At 39.6% G+C, this 15,361-nt stretch overlaps 3 protein-coding genes across 10 annotated transcripts in view; 2 read left to right on the plus strand and 1 right to left on the minus strand.

Moving 5' to 3' along the window:
- The window catches only part of FILIP1L (filamin A interacting protein 1 like), a 192,160-nt gene extending 188,297 nt beyond the window's left edge, over nt 1-3,863 (plus strand). For all 3 annotated transcript variants that reach the window (XM_039732817.1, XM_039732819.1, XM_039732820.1), the window contains 2 exons: nt 61-245; nt 1,523-3,863. In XM_039732817.1, the coding sequence (XP_039588751.1) occupies nt 61-245; nt 1,523-1,613 (276 nt within the window). In that variant the 3' untranslated portion in view covers nt 1,614-3,863. The remainder of the gene's footprint in view (nt 1-60; nt 246-1,522) is intronic.
- CMSS1 (cms1 ribosomal small subunit homolog) overlaps nt 1-5,487 on the minus strand; it is a 225,793-nt gene extending 220,306 nt beyond the window's left edge. The window contains exon 1 of one of the 2 annotated variants that reach the window (XM_039732832.1): nt 5,390-5,487. In XM_039732832.1, coding sequence (XP_039588766.1) covers nt 5,390-5,450 — 61 coding nt within the window. In that variant the 5' untranslated portion in view covers nt 5,451-5,487. The remainder of the gene's footprint in view (nt 1-5,389) is intronic. The other variant, XM_039732831.1, reaches the window with a different exon arrangement.
- A 977-nt stretch (nt 5,488-6,464) lies between these two features.
- The window catches only part of TBC1D23 (TBC1 domain family member 23), a 32,535-nt gene continuing 23,638 nt past the window's right edge, over nt 6,465-15,361 (plus strand). Inside the window, exons 1-5 of one of the 5 annotated variants that reach the window (XM_039732824.1) lie at nt 6,494-6,534; nt 7,014-7,061; nt 12,374-12,500; nt 13,189-13,300; nt 13,550-13,655. In XM_039732824.1, coding sequence (XP_039588758.1) covers nt 12,454-12,500; nt 13,189-13,300; nt 13,550-13,655 — 265 coding nt within the window. In that variant the 5' untranslated portion in view covers nt 6,494-6,534; nt 7,014-7,061; nt 12,374-12,453. Of the gene's footprint in view, nt 6,535-7,013; nt 7,062-12,373; nt 12,501-13,188; nt 13,301-13,549; nt 13,656-15,361 lie in introns of those variants that run through there. The other 4 variants (XM_039732822.1, XM_039732823.1, XM_039732825.1 and 1 more) reach the window with 4 other exon arrangements.

The following is a 15,361-nucleotide window of genomic DNA, read 5'->3' on the forward strand; positions in this document are numbered from 1 at the left end:
TGAAAACACTGCTTGATTCTCCTCCCTAATGCATGATTTATTTTCTTGGTTTATTTTCAGATTACCAATACGTTCCATCGTTCAATTCCAACTCGGATCCCCAAACCAAAGCCTGCAAGCACAACCAAAGCACCTGTCAAAATTCCTGCTGGACATCTCAACAAGCCACTCCAAGACAGTCCTTCTGGAAAGATACGCATTATAAGGACGGTGTCTAAAGCCTGCCTTCAAAGTGGAGGGAGAAGGTAAATACTTTTCTGTGATCTATGACAATAGAATGGATTTAAGCCATCTGAATCTCAGCAGCAGTTGTTGCGACTGGAGAAAAATCAGAAACCATCCACATGGTCAGCACATCAATGGTCACCAATCACAGGACATCAAGACAGCCAAACTCTTAGGAGCAAAGTTAACTGCATGTCTGCAGGGACCATTTTTATGATGCATTTCCAGATTTTGCCACTCACAGTACAGGAACACAAGACACAAATAAGTTTCTATGATAAATTCCGTTCTGACATGTTCTACAAATAACAACAGTAAGGTTATCTCAGCAGATTTACAAAAACATGGTCAAATCACATGAAGAGGGCTTGCAGAAGGTGTCATGTTTTCAAAACTGGTCTAGCCAAGTGTCTCAGTATGGATATCCTAAGTTCAACATTAAGGGTGGAATGAAGAAAGGCATGGAAAAATCTGCTCTTGTATAACACACTGAATTTAGAGAAATGCAGAGCTCCTTGCTGTGCCAAGCATCACTTTAAAAGTATGATATAAAGATAAGTAGCATCCTCCCCACTAGCATGATTATCTTCACTCAATTCATGCAGATGTTATGTCAGGAAAACAGATGTGAGAATCAAGATGGATATTGTTTGCATCAGCTATATAAACTTTCACCACTTGGACTACAGTATTTAGATTTCAGTTCACTTAAACAGTATTTTAGAACTGATCAAAATTAGTATCAGGCTTAACAGTAAGTTGTGGCTTACACAGAAGTGCAACTTTATTCTTGCATTCCTCCACAATTTTGCCCTTCCTTACAACTCCTCACATTCACTTAAAATATGTAACCAGATTCATTGCTCCCAGTGAAGGTTTGGGGTTTTTTTAACTGAACTTTTTGCACAAGAAATTCTAGTTCATACATGAGAGAATTTGCCTTTTTGCTTTTCTTAAAGCATAACTTCTTTAAAACACTTAAAATTCAAGGTTTCCCTTCAGCCAATACACACAAGCACACACAAAAAAACCCTCAAACAAAAACCACAAACCAAAACATCAGAAGAGACTCCATGCTTGTTGTTTCCAATTTTCTGAAGAATAGCAATTGTTGCTCTGCAAGAAAATGTCTCACTGTTCTACAGAATGTTAAGAAAGACTAACAAAGTACTACTACAGCAAGGAACCCCCCCACAAGAATCCTGTAATACCAACTAACAGCAATTAATGCTTTAAAATATAAAAATTAATTTATTTCTCTGGTATTAATGTCTCACTCATTCTTCTTCCCCAACAGAGCGCATTCCAACAGCCTAAATGGCTCAACTGACAATACATGGGAAAACTCCTTACACATAGGTGTTTCTTTAAGAACTGCCAAATCCTAATTCCTAAATACAGCAAAAGCTGGTGGTGATCACAGTGCCATAGCCAGAACTGCAATCCTTTTGCTGAAGCAAGGAGAGATTCTGATGCATTCAGTTACCTGATTTTTCCCCTTCATTTCACAGCTAAAAGTTTAACTTAACCACTGAGACAGCACACAGCACTGCTGTGTGACTGTTTTTGCAAACCCACAAGAAACTTCCCATGCCTTCCTCAAGAGCTTCACAAGAAATTCTCTACAAATACTTTTAAAAAGTTTTATAAGATCAGCCTACTTAAAAATTATTTCAGCTGCATCCTATGAGACACACCTGTGATAATATGAAGACATTAAAGAATTACTTTGCCACAGTAAAAATGAAAGGATTTCCATTTTATTCAGCTGTCAAGTTCTGAGAGTCCATATCATGTGTGCTCAGATCCCAACACAGCTTACAGAAGTACACCATTGCAACCTGCAGAATGAATGCACATTGATGTGAAGAAACACAGATTTAAAAAGCAGCCATCAACTTGGCATGCTAATCAGAAAGATGTTCAAGTACTGACCAAGTTCTATTACAAGGAACAGCAAGTCATTGACGAGGCAAAAAAAAGGATCCAGCAACAGACCTCAGCTCTGATCAAACAGTGCTCCCACTGAATGCACTACAATGAGGAGTCTGCTTCTCAATAGCTGCAAATCACACATTACAAATTTATATTAACTGGCACCCTTCACGACAAAGAAAGAAAAGAGAACCCCTGGCAAAAGAATTCCTGCAATTCCTGCAATAGCATCCTTTGCTTTAGAGCCCACACAGGACCCCACAAGCACTGCCAAATCATCAGCTATGGTCCCATATTATATTTCTCACCTATTTTTGCTGCTGACATACAAGAGTTTTGCTCCTGTCTTGCAACGACACAATTAATTTTTACCTATGAGGGTCATGCCCCTCATAGGTAGATCCTACTTAAGGATCTAAAACTGACAAATGGGGATACTGCACTCCTATGGGATTATGGGCGATACAGAAAGCATGGAGAATGAAAGACAAGGAAGAGCAACCAAAAAGGAGGAAACTGGAAGAATTTCTGAAAAATGGAAGTCCATCTCTCTCCCTCAAACTGACTGGGAGATGAGGCACGCTGGCTACAGGCAAGATGTGGACATTTGTAGTGCTGTGAGAATCGCTCGTTTCTGTTCACAGAGGGAAGAGAAGAAAGTTGGGGTCCTTCACCAGTATGAAATAAACTCCTCCAAATTCCTTACCCTTTCCCTTGTAATTCTGAATGCAATATAAAAATCACATGAAAGTCTGGACAAAGTTGTGACACAAACTGGAAAAAAGGAAGGTAAGGAAGTCCTGCAGTTGCATGACGTGGGACATATGTAACACTAAACTATGCTGCTAAGTGGAGAATAATTCCCAACAGCTCCCTCCACAAATCTCATCTCAAAGGTTTGCTGAAGATGTTATTAGGCAAGATTATTTAGTTTTTGTCATGTGACATGATACAAAGATGGGTAATCCCTTTAGCATTTTTTGCCTCGGGTTTTGTGGGCTTTTTTTACACCTATAAATCATTTGCAGTATGGTAAATATTGACATCTTAAGGTGAGAATAATTACCTTTATTTTTAATATGGACTCTAAAATAATGACTTCCAATGACATGACCAAAAGCAAATTTAGAATTACACATCCATACATAAGGATATATATTTATATTTATTTTGTGTTTTCATACTCTTTTGGTGGAGTGTATGAATGATGTTCACACTCATTTTAAAAGCAGCCTTTTCTAATTACAAGTGGGTAAAATCTAAAACACTTTTGAGAGCTGAATTCTGATGAATATACTGTAGATCAGAGCTTATTCTAAGGTTAATTTTAAAGGATCTGGCAAAAGATCATTATTTCAAAAGTACATTTGAATTCTGCTTTGCACCTGCAGTTATGGCAGAGATGTTATTTTTAAATAGGTCAGCAAATGAGGTTGGATAATATTTTTTTAACAAAACTTCATTTTTCACAGAAATGAAATTGACCAAGTCTTGCAAAGGTGCTCACTAATGTGCAATTATTTTCTTGTATTGCTGCCTACATCATGCATTGTGAACCGTGATTTCCTCTTTTATGCCAACTGATTTTAAAACATTTTACAGTATTGATAAGATGCTGTACAAATTAACCCTTCGTTTTACCCGTTTTACGTGAAAAACAGCTACAAAAAATAAAAGTAACAGATGTTTTATGTTTCCTGTTAGCTTCTGTCAACTTCATCCGACAACAAACTCCATAAAAGGAGCCTGCCAACAAATTTACAGAGGTGGGCTGCAGACAGCAGAGTACGTGGTTTGCACAACACTCACCTGCAATCACTACTCATAACACACTCAAAGAATGTTCTTGGAGTAAAGTTTACAGGATTGGGTTAGACACCTCCAGAGGCTATTTTCCACCTGAATTCTTTTAGCAACTCAAAAGTGCTATTGCAAGAATCCCAAGTTTTTCATAACTGGAAAAGTTGTCATTCAGAGTCTCACCTCAAAGTCAGATGGTTCATCTCCTGTCAAGAGTTCACAATCAAAGTCCTGCTCTGTGTCCAGTGTCTAAAGGAAAGCTGACAACATTGTAGCAGTCAGCTAACCACGCACCCCAAATGAAAGCTGTGGTGGCAGAACGTGCAGGTAGGCTCTTAAGAAAAATTCCTAATGAAGAGCATTTACCACGGGAACTGCGACTGCTTAAGGAACCCACATGAGACTAAAAATAAAAATTAAAGGCTCAGAAACCTAACTAGGTCTTGTGAGCCCTCTTTATTACACACACACAACTTTTATGGTGCTTCCTCTCTAACTATTCTCCAAGTACCTTTTCACAGGAAATAAGCACCAATTATCAAGACGCTCAAAAAACTGGAGTCTTTGCAGAGGTGCAGATGACTCCCAGTAATTCCCAACTCTTACCAATATTGTATTAAAAAAGAAATTTTAAAAAATCAATAAAAAGGGCACTATAAAGTCAAAATTCATTCTAGTTGCCCAGATCTACCAGTGGCTGGAGAGAACTAACTCCTGCCCTTTTCCAGTAACACATGGCCAGGGTGATGCGACACACGCCAGTGAGCACATGGGAGATGATTTTCAAGTACCACAGACACTTTTCCCTCCAAAGGCTCTACTATGGATTTGCTCTTCCCTAGGCCTTACAGAACTGCAAGTTCATGCTGCTAATGGCAAACGCAATCACAGGATAGTCTGAGGTGGAAGGGACCCACGAGAATCATCCATTACGGAAAAGCCTTTCATCAAATAAACTCTTCGGAAGAAAATACAGTAAATGAATGCAAGGGAGAGGTGAGCTCTGAATTCAAACCAAGAGGTTTTCCCATTCCCCTCGCCCCGCTTTTAAAACTTCTCGTAAATGTATTTTCGTTACGTGGGTTCCTGCTGTTCCTTAGGTTCGGGTATTTTCATCTCCCGCTCCATCGTCTATCCCAGGGCTCAGATCAGCCTGGACATCACCTCGCTGCAGACTCTGCTTACAAGCAAACCCGCCCTCGGTAGCAAGCAGGGAAAAACAGGCACACGGAAAAAAAAGCGATTGAGAGTGGGAAAACCTGGAAAAGCAAATTAAAAGCAGAGAAAGGAAAGGCGGAGAGGGGAGGTGGAAAAAACACCCAAAACCCAACGAAAACGAAGGGGGGCAGGAAAGGAGGGTGGGAGGGGCTGGCTCTTAGGCAAAGTGCTTCAATCGCAGCGTGAGGGGCGAGCCCCGGGAGAGCAGTACCTGGCGTGCCGCCCGCCCCGGGCTCGCTGTCCCACCACGGCTCCTCCAGCGTGTCGCCCATGCCGCCACAGCCCCCGCCGCGCCTGCGCACTGCGCGCGGGGCCGGGCCGCGCTGCCGGGGGACTGATACACCACAGCTGATACTGCATCTTCCACAAAAGTCTTCTCAAAGAGAAGGAGGCCTTTAAATGCATGCTGGGGATTTTGAAACTTTTTTTTCTTTCTTTCTTTTTTTTTTAAGTGAAAAGTACAGAAGCGAGAGAAAGAGGAAAGGAGTTAAAACTGTTACCCCCGTTCTTCACACCATTCGCTTAATTGCCTCAACCCAGTTTCACGCTGTAAAATACCTGCTGTCTTGGCTGAGGCAATTCACGTAATCTTTTCTGAGGAGCAGAGAGGTGCCTGCCTTGGAATGGGCGTTCCCGGCCCATGGGCAGCGGAGCAAGCGTGCCTGTCCCGCGTCTCCTCCCGCAGGAGCCGTCCCGCTCCGCTGGGCCTTGCCTGCCGCAGCACATCCCGAGGCAAGGCGTGCAGGCGAAACAGAGCAGTCAGTGTAAGGACTGGAATCTCTCGTACGGCGGCGCTGTTACTCCGCGTATAACCCGCTCCAATGATTTTTGTCAATTTCCATTGAAATATACTAATTTTTTCCCCCTTTGAGGATGCAGGTGGGTAAGGAACGCGCACAACAGAGAGCATTAGTGTTGTTCTGCCCAGGCTTGCTAATAGCCGTCACCAGGTGATTTTCAGCTCTTGTGAAACTTGTGAATTTCCGTACTCGCGGAGTACGTCCAGCTTGCGGCACATTAAACACTGCGGGGGAAGTCACTTAATAATCAAACCCACATCTGGCAGAGCTTTATGAAAACCGAAAACATTCAAATCTCCGGCAGAGCGACGCCCCCGCCCCCTCAGAGGCCGCCCCTGCCCGGCTTCCGCGCTTTGCGGCCCGCGCCCTCGGCCCGGCGGCGCGGGAAGGAAGGCGGGGACCGCAGCCGGGAAGGCGGCGACAGCAGCCGGGAAGGGGACGGGCTCCGGGAGGAGCGGCCTCGGGGAGGCAACACCTCCCGAGCGCGCTTTACGGCCGGGCGAGCGGGCACGTCAACAGCTATGGCGGAAGGAGAGGAGGCGCCGCCGGGCAGCTGGTGAGTTACGGGGGTGTGGGCGCCCTCCGTCCCCGCCGCAGCGGAGAGAGGCCGGAGCGCCCCGGCCGCCGCCGCTCTCCCCCAGGGACGCGCCGCGCTCGGGGCGTGTGCGGGGTCGCGCTGGGAGCCCGCCCGGAGCCCCCAGCGAGCGAACGCCGCCGGCGCTCGGCGGCTCCGGGTCCCCAGAGAGGAAGGGGCCCGTCAAAACACGGGCGAGACACAGAACGGGGGCCGTGCCCGGCCTGGAGCTAGGCGGTCGCTCTAGTTTAAAATGACAGCTTTAATATGCGGTAGGAGCTGCTCCCGGTGTCTGCGTGGAGTGGAGTTGCTTTGTTCAGTTCAGCTTCCCGTTTCTCTGCATTCCTGCTGTCAGGAACAGGTGACAGGAGTGGGTCCTGCCTCATTTTCTGAATGATTTTGCTCACTGCCTTCCTTTAGCACAGCTATTACTTATAATGGATTTTACATTGAACCCCTAGGACAAGAATAGAGACTATTTCTGGAGCGTGTATAGGATCATTTTGATGGTAACAGTGATGTGATTTTAGTGTTTGTTGCATGCGTATTCACTGAAGATTGCTGAGGCTTAAATAAACATTGTGTTTAAACACTGAAGCTATTCTTGCTGCACCCAACATCTCCATTTGCATCTTCACTTTGTTTTTGTCTTTGCGCTTCTGCATTGCATGTGATTTCTTTCTGTGGCTCTGTGCCACACCATTGCTCTTTGTCCCTTCCACGTATATGCTTTTCAAGCAATTGCTTTACAGACCTGCTTTTTATGATCATTTCCAATCTGAGTTCCAATCATTTCCAAGCTGGTTTTGCTTTTAGGCTCTATTTGATGTGGCAGATTCAAAGTTAGCTGCAGACTGAGCCTAGCCTTCTTTGTGCTTAGTTATGTCACTAAAGAAGCCAGAACACACACAGGGGTATGTGTAAACTCTTCTTTGTCTAGTTTGGTTCCAGAAATACAGCTCTTGGTTAAAACAACTACGTATCATTAACTAGAAAGTTAGTTGGTGTCATTTTTTATTCTTGTGTTTTTTCTTTTATTTACAGCCTCAAAATTTATGAAGCTCTTTCTGTAAGCACAGTGTTGCATAAGCATCATTTCTAAATAAAGGCCTGACTGTTGGGCCATTTAATTACAAAGCAAGGGATGGACTCCCTGACAGTGCACTCTCAACACTTTGAATATAACTCTGGACATTGAATAAGAACCATACCTCAAATGCCTCTGAAAAAAATATTCCAGATGACTTCCATTACTAATATTGGAATAATATTGCTGTCTCCCAGATCACAATCAACTTCTCTAGAATTTTTGCTAAGGATGAGAATGAGTGTGTTTCCAGACACATTTCAAGGCACAGCCTGCATTGTTGATATTCTGATTGACAGCTTCAAAACTACAATCAATTTTGTATGCTGATGGTACTAGAAAATGCAAACATCAAGGCATTTGTTAAAACAGATTTAAGTCTTTATGAGAACAATTAAAGAGTTATGCTTAAATGCTATATTAATATGTGACAGTGCATCCTGTTACTAGAGGTATATGCTGTGAATTGCATTCCTTATTGCTTGCTTAGAAACTTCACGTGGCTTTTGGGTTTTCCTGTTTTGGTTTTTGTTTAAAAACCAGTTTCAGTGAAGTACTTGCTTTTTCAGTTATGGATTTAAAGCGTTGTCTTGTATTTATATTTCAATGCTGTTAGTACTTGCTGTTGAAAGAGCTTTTTGATGTAAATTACTACACTATCATATTTTGAAGTATATAAGATTTCAAATTTTAAAAATACCCAAACGTATAATGATACATATGTATGCCTGAGCTTTATTGGGAGCAAAACTGGCAGTGCTGATCCTGTGTCCTCTCTTAACTTCCTTAGGAGGATTAAAAGGCAGATGGAGTTTTGTAACAGCTCAGAGGCTGGTGCTGCCCCTTGAGTGTGTAGAATCCAGATGTGCTCACTAACATACAATTCCCTTTGATTTCCCTGTGTTGTCATGTGGTGCTAGTAGAAATTATTCGGGTGGGGGGAAGTGTCACAAACTAATTATGAATTAAACCCCTCAACACCTGTACTGACTGCTTGATTTTTTGCTCAACAGAAAACAGAAACCTTTGCCACTGCACAATGAAAATTAAAAAGAAAACCCAGCATCACCAAACTTATGTATAGAGAAAGATGAGAGTGTAGGTTTTTTTCTTCAGTAAATATAAGAAGTTCATATCAACACTTTTCATTTTAAAAATGAGCAAAATCAGGTAGACCTTGTTTACTAAATATTTCTTCTGAGCTATTTGGCATATACTCAAAAGCTAATTTGAGAAATTGCCAGCACTATTTTGTTCTGGAAGACATATCTGTCCAAAGCTAGGAATGCTGTGAAAGACAAAGGAGGCAAGCTGCTTTCAAACTGCTGTAAAATCTTTTTTTTTTTGTCTTATTTGTTTATTTTAATCATAATTTCAGTCAATGCAATACAATGTAGTTAGTACAATGTGTAGACACAAATAAGATGGCTTGTTATTAGTTAAAATGTTTGTAATTGGAAGTTATAGATTTTTCTTGTCTCATTTATCAAGGAAATCGATGGTTTGGACCTTATTTTTCTTGTTCAGGTTTTCAAACAGATTAATGGTTATGAATTAATTTCTAAAACCTTTTCGTAGATGTTTGTTTAATACTCAAGCTTCAGGAAACTTGCTCAATTAATAATTTTTAAGATCTGTACTTGGGAAATCAGGACCTGAAGTAACTAAATATAATTGTAACCACGGATGGAATTGTTCCTGTACATTTAACTTTGCATTGGAATAACTCATTCTGTGGGTCCCAAAATGCACTGCAAATGCCTAAGACAACATGGTGACAAACCTAGTTTCCATATATCTTTCCCATTCTCACAATCAGCTTAATTAGTACTTGGAGCCATAATATTTCTTCTGAAAGCCCATGAAAAAAGTCCCTTCCAGTTAAGCATGAAATTGAAGAAAAAATGTCAGGGAATTGTTTTTCTCCAAAATTCTATTGGAGAATAAATGGTGGTTCAGTGCTGTGCTGGGTACAATGGATATTTTGAAGCAAATGTGAGGGATTGATTTTTGTTTGTTTGTTTTCAGTAGAGACAAACACTCATTAATTTCAATTCAATATAGCTCTTGTTGACGCTTTTTCCTGGGAGTCAGGAAAATCCAGAATTAAAAGTAGGAACCGTAGTAATGCCTTCTATAAAAGTATGAAATTGATTGTAGTATTCTTAACACTTCATGTAGTTTATTTATCACTTACTATTATCTTTTTTCTGCTGTTCACATTCCAACACTTTTCATCCCTTCTCTAGTATTTATGAGTGATTATTACTAAATATCTCAGTTGTATATGAAAAATAATTAGAAAAAGTGGCTTAAGCTGAATTCTCAACAGTTGATCAATTTTTCTTGCCACCAGCTTACACATCTTAAGTTAAAAAGGGTCCTGTTTAATGTCTGTGAAGACAGCTACTTATTGAATATAATATGTCACCAGACTGGCATGAATGTAAGAGATCCTTCTGTAAGTATGGAAATTGACTGCAGATGCACTAACTGGAGCATTTTGTATTACGACATTTTGAACACTATATCATGTGGGAATTTACCTTTCAGGCCATGGCTTGGGTGTAGGCTGGAATTCCACACATCTAACCAAAATTTTGAGTAGCACCTAGAGACAGGTAGTGGAGCCGTGGCAGAGCAGAAAGTGCAGGTGTTCAGGTCTGGAGGAGTGCTTGCATAGGGAGAAGTGCTGCTTTCTGTTCAAAGTAAGTGTAATAATTACCCATGTGAACAGAAGACTTCCTAGCTGCTCTTCACTCATAAAAGACAAGGATCCAGATTGCTAGCAGTTCAGTGGAATAGTTATAGAACAACTGACAGAAATAAGGTAAAGCACAGCGAGTGGACATGTGTTAAAGTATTGAAATTTCATGTTTTGTACTTTGCAAGTTGGCCTGAATAGAAAGTTTATTAGAAAAGAGTTTACTTAATCTTTGAGAAGTCCTTACTTACAGTCTGTGAGCAATCTTGTAGTTGATGGAGGAAATGAGCACCTAATTGAATCACAGCAGAACAAAGCATTTTCCCCCCTGCTGTTATTTCACTTAACTCCTTGTTGGTAATGCATCACATCTCATCATGTGGCAGATGGGCTTTGTGAGGTGAAGTGGTAAAACTGGCTTTGTGAAGTGAAGTAGTAAAACTGGCATTTGCCTCTCATCTTCACAGTGTAGAAAGTGGGGGTGACAGCACTTGGAGGAAGTTTTTGCAAATGGTAATATATTGTCAAGCAGCAGAAGCACACATTTGGAGAGAACACGTTGAAGTTGGTGTTACATGCACAGCTTCTTGAAGGTTGGATACTAGTAACTGGTAGAATTTGTACTTGTGGATTTGTAAAACATTCTTTGCCAGGTGATTCTGTACTTAGTGTAGATGTAGTTTTAAGTGTCGTTTCAAGTAAAAATTACTTTCTTATTTTCAAAAGAGTTTCTTTGGGTGACATAGAAATGAAGTTAAAGTATAACAATTTAAGACCTTTCTACTTGAAATGGAACATGTACACAGCTGTTGCATTAATTTCCACATACCTGTTTAATACTTGGCTGTAGTTGTAGCAATTAGTTGTAGTTCAAGACCTGACTGTTGTTCTCTAGACCGTTTTTCATACACAGTGCTCACAGAAACGTGCAATGTGTCTAAGAGCACCTCCTACTCTCCAGCTGATGCTTGATGTTGGCTTCTGTTGAAGCTACATCATCCTAGAGTTCATGCAGTTCTGCTGAGAGCTAGGAGGTCTCTTTGTGTAAATGTCCTGGAAATACTTGATTTTTATTCACGGCTAACTGATCCATTCATTTAACTTTTCAGACATTGAACATTGTGTACACAACTGGGCAACAGGATTGGTGATTGAAGTACAAGTGTGCTTCCATATTCTGCTTCTGCTCTGTTTCTGTCTCAGGAAAGGGATTGACAAATTATACAACCTGTAGCCCTATACAAAACAGACTTTGGGATTTTTTTCTTTTTTTCATAATACTAAATGTGAAAATACAAATTTGTGAGAAAATAAGGCAAGTAATTATCTTTATAATTTATGCTTTCTTTCGTCCAGATTTGGAAAATTACTTGAAAAAAGTGGAGTTGTGCTCCAATGTATATTTGAAACATGATTTAAAATGCAGACCAAAAAGTAGTGACAAAGAAACTGCCTGATACAATGCAAGGCAAATGCTTACTCTTCAGACCTGTAAATACTTTGGTAACTCTTGAGTAAAGCTAGCTAAGTATTTGCATACCTTCTTCCAGGTCTGAGATTTTAATCTTTTTGTCCCAGAAAATCAGAAATGTGTATTTGAAGTTTTCAGGAGACCAAACTTGTGAACTTTTATATCAAGGATTTGGTTGTGGCTATATGGAAGTTAAAGCAGACAAGAGTTTAACAGCTGACGTTTTTTTCCTGTGGCTATTTGAATTGACTGCACAGTAGTCATGGATCAATTGAGAATTGTACTGATAACACTTTAACATCTGTTGCTCTGTGTGTATAAATAGATGTGTTATTCACCAGGAATCCATCTTCCCACGTGAATATCTGTCCTAGAGAAACAATCCTGTTCTTTGTTTTGCTCTGGCTATAAACCCCCTGGATGTGTTTAACTCATGGGGTAACTGAAGAAAGCCTTTCTGAAGGCAGATGTCAGAGCAAGTAGAGAAGAATTGAGGATATAGCAAGGGAGAAGTTTTGCCTACGGGACCTATGTGTCACTGCCATTGCTATTTTTCCAGTGAACCTGTTTTGCCACTGCCCTGCTACATGATATTGAAATCCTGAAATCATCAGATGTGGTTCTCCCATTACTGACAGCATGGAAACATTGAACCAGTCTGCAGAAACTATCAGAGAGATTGTAAAGTAATCATTCCTGAATGCTGAATTTCTTCTTATCTGTAATTCTTCTGAACTTTTGTTGTCTTACTACAGCAATCATCATTAGTGTTTGTCTTGTCAGTTTGTGTATTTTGCTACTCTCTATATTATTAACATTTTTGTATATGTTCATTCAGATTTGTGCATATGTCCATACTTGAAATACTACAACTGTATAGTTAAATAGAGTTTCACTAAAAGGTCTTTTCCCGTTTCAGGGAAGGTGAGGTTAAAAGCTGACTGTTCTAAACCTTTTAAGAAAGTGTTCTGTTTTCTAGGCCAGCTAATATTTTATTTAAAATAACTCCACCATCTAATTTAGGTGTAATATTTGCTTTGTGTGTGTGTGAAAACTTGCTGAAATTGAAAGTTGCTGGAAGTTGTAAACTGCAACTGAATTTGCATTTTTATGATACATTTTGCAACCTTGTCACATAATGAAAACAAAATAGCAAACTTTTTTTTTTGTATGGAAGTTGAATGGAATTACAAGTTGAATGAGCAGCTTTAAAGTAGAGAAATAAGTAACATTTTGCAAGTATTTCTTTTTAGTAATTTCCAAGTTGTTTTATAGCTTTGCATATGTGTGGGATTTGCCTGACAGTAGCCTTCAGTCTACATAAACATTGAAAAATAGTATAATTGATTTTTTTAATTACATTTCATTTTTTAGGATAAAAGATCTTGCAGACGCTCTAGAAGAAGGAGGTTGTGATCTTGAAACTGTGAGAAACATCATTCAAGGAAGGCAGTTGCCTGCTGATCTAAGGGCCAAAGTCTGGAAGGTAAATATGAGCTTAAATCAAGAAGCAGGAAATACCTGAAGTTGCGTTTCATTTGAGGTAAAAGATTTAATTGCCAGGGATCTCTACAGAAGAGATGTAGTACTGGAATTTTAACATCCATCTGGTGATTCAGTTTAAGAATAGTTCTCTTATTTTTTTTCTTTTTTTTTTTTAATTACCGAGTTCAGTAATTGAACAACTGCAAAAATACACTAAAATGTTTAGAGGGCTTTCTATTTTTATTTTCAGATTGCACTTAATGTAGTAGGAAAGGGGGACAGCCTAGCATCCTGGGATGGCTCCTTAGACCTACCTGAGCAGAGTATAATTCATAAGGATTGCCAAGAGCTAATTGGTAAGTTCTGTTGCATTTAGATCATCAGTTTGAAAACTTCTGTATTCTCAGTTGTCTTAAGACTTTATTTCAATTAAATTATCCGAACGATGTTTACATTTTGGAGGAAGATGAAAGAGAAGACAAAAATCAGTAAGAAACTGTAAGAAAACAATAGTATCTTACCTGTACACAGACTCTGGGAGGGTGACATCATGGGAGTTCAAAGTATTAGCTTGTATATATGATAGTTTGCATAGTCTGAAAGCTTTGTGAGATGAAGAGATGGTAATCATTTTCCAAGCTCCATCTTTTAAAGAAGACATTCTTTATTTAGTGTCCTTCAGGTTTTTAATTGTGGAAGGTCTGGTTCTTAATCTGAAAACCTGTTGTAGCACAAAAATGCATATAGCATTTGAGAGAAGAAATATATTAAACATTTTGGGCTTCAAAAACTGTTTTAAAGAAAGATACTTTTTAATAGCATTTTCAGCAAAAAAATGAAAGGCTGTGTTTGTGCAAGCAAGGTGCTGCCAGGACAAAGGAAATAATAATCTGGTATGTTTGCAAAGAGCTGTCACAGGATCTGCTTGGCAGCTCATCACAGAACTGGTGAAACCCCTGATGTGATGCAGCAGCATTGGTATCAGTGATCACTTGATGGAATCAATGCTGACTCATAAATCAGGATACATCTCACAACTTCAATAAGAGAATCTTCTATTTCATTACCTATCATTTTATTTATTCTTGTGCAAATGAAAGTTAGGGCAGAGGATGGAGTTGGTGCATGCATACATACTTACCATTTCTGAAATGCAGTTCTACACTTTCTAGCCTGGTAGGAGTTATTTTCCTTCTCTCTGTCCTGTAAAGGAAAGAGATGGGGGTGGAATTTCCACTATCTTTTTTAATCATAGTCTCTCTTCAGGAAAATGCAAAATGTTCAGATTATATTCATGACATACAAAATTAAGCACTTCAGTGTCTGATAGTTCTCTTTTTGTATTTATTGGCAAATATTTTGTGATATGTAAGGATTTAAACTGATAAGGGGACCAAATGTAAAGTTCAGAAAGAAGGTTATATGAAAGAAAGAAGGTTGTATGAAAGAAAGGTTACATGGAGAAAGAAGGTTATATGGAGACTTCAGAAAGAAGGTTATATGGAGATTTCAGTTTTTCATTGGATTAAATGTCTCTATTTCAATGTTTTAGCAAAGCAAGTAGTCTCCAAAATTGAAGTATATCCTCAGTTAGCATGTGAGTTTTATGTACTGTTTTATTTTTCTGAGAGATAGAGAAAAGGAATGCCAAACATTGACTGGGTTGTCAATATTCTTGATGGGAAAGTATTAGACTTTTGTAATAAAAAAATTCACTAACAGTCATGAGACTATGGTCTTCTTGTAACTGAGAGGGAAAGATGTTTCCTAGAAATTTAATGCCACTATGTTAATGTAGTGTGTACAGGTCTCTTTCCTCCATCTTGGGCATAAAAAATGTGATTTATAAGTTAATGCTAAAATCTAAGTCTGTAAGCCTAGCTGATCTCAAACTTCTGATTTAGAAAAATTACATGTCAGTCAACTTTTGAGGAATTGAAAGTATGCATTGTGGGTTGATCTGTGTTGAAATTCAAAAGAATTGTTGTAGAGCTGAGCTAAGTTGTGTGCTGAGCACATCAAATAGGAGTAGAAGAGGAGCATTCTGTGCATTGAAAGAATC

Source organism: Passer montanus, unplaced genomic scaffold (assembly GCF_014805655.1).
Source record: "Passer montanus isolate IOZ18808 unplaced genomic scaffold, ASM1480565v1 scaffold80, whole genome shotgun sequence".
NCBI lineage: Eukaryota > Metazoa > Chordata > Aves > Passeriformes > Passeridae > Passer > Passer montanus.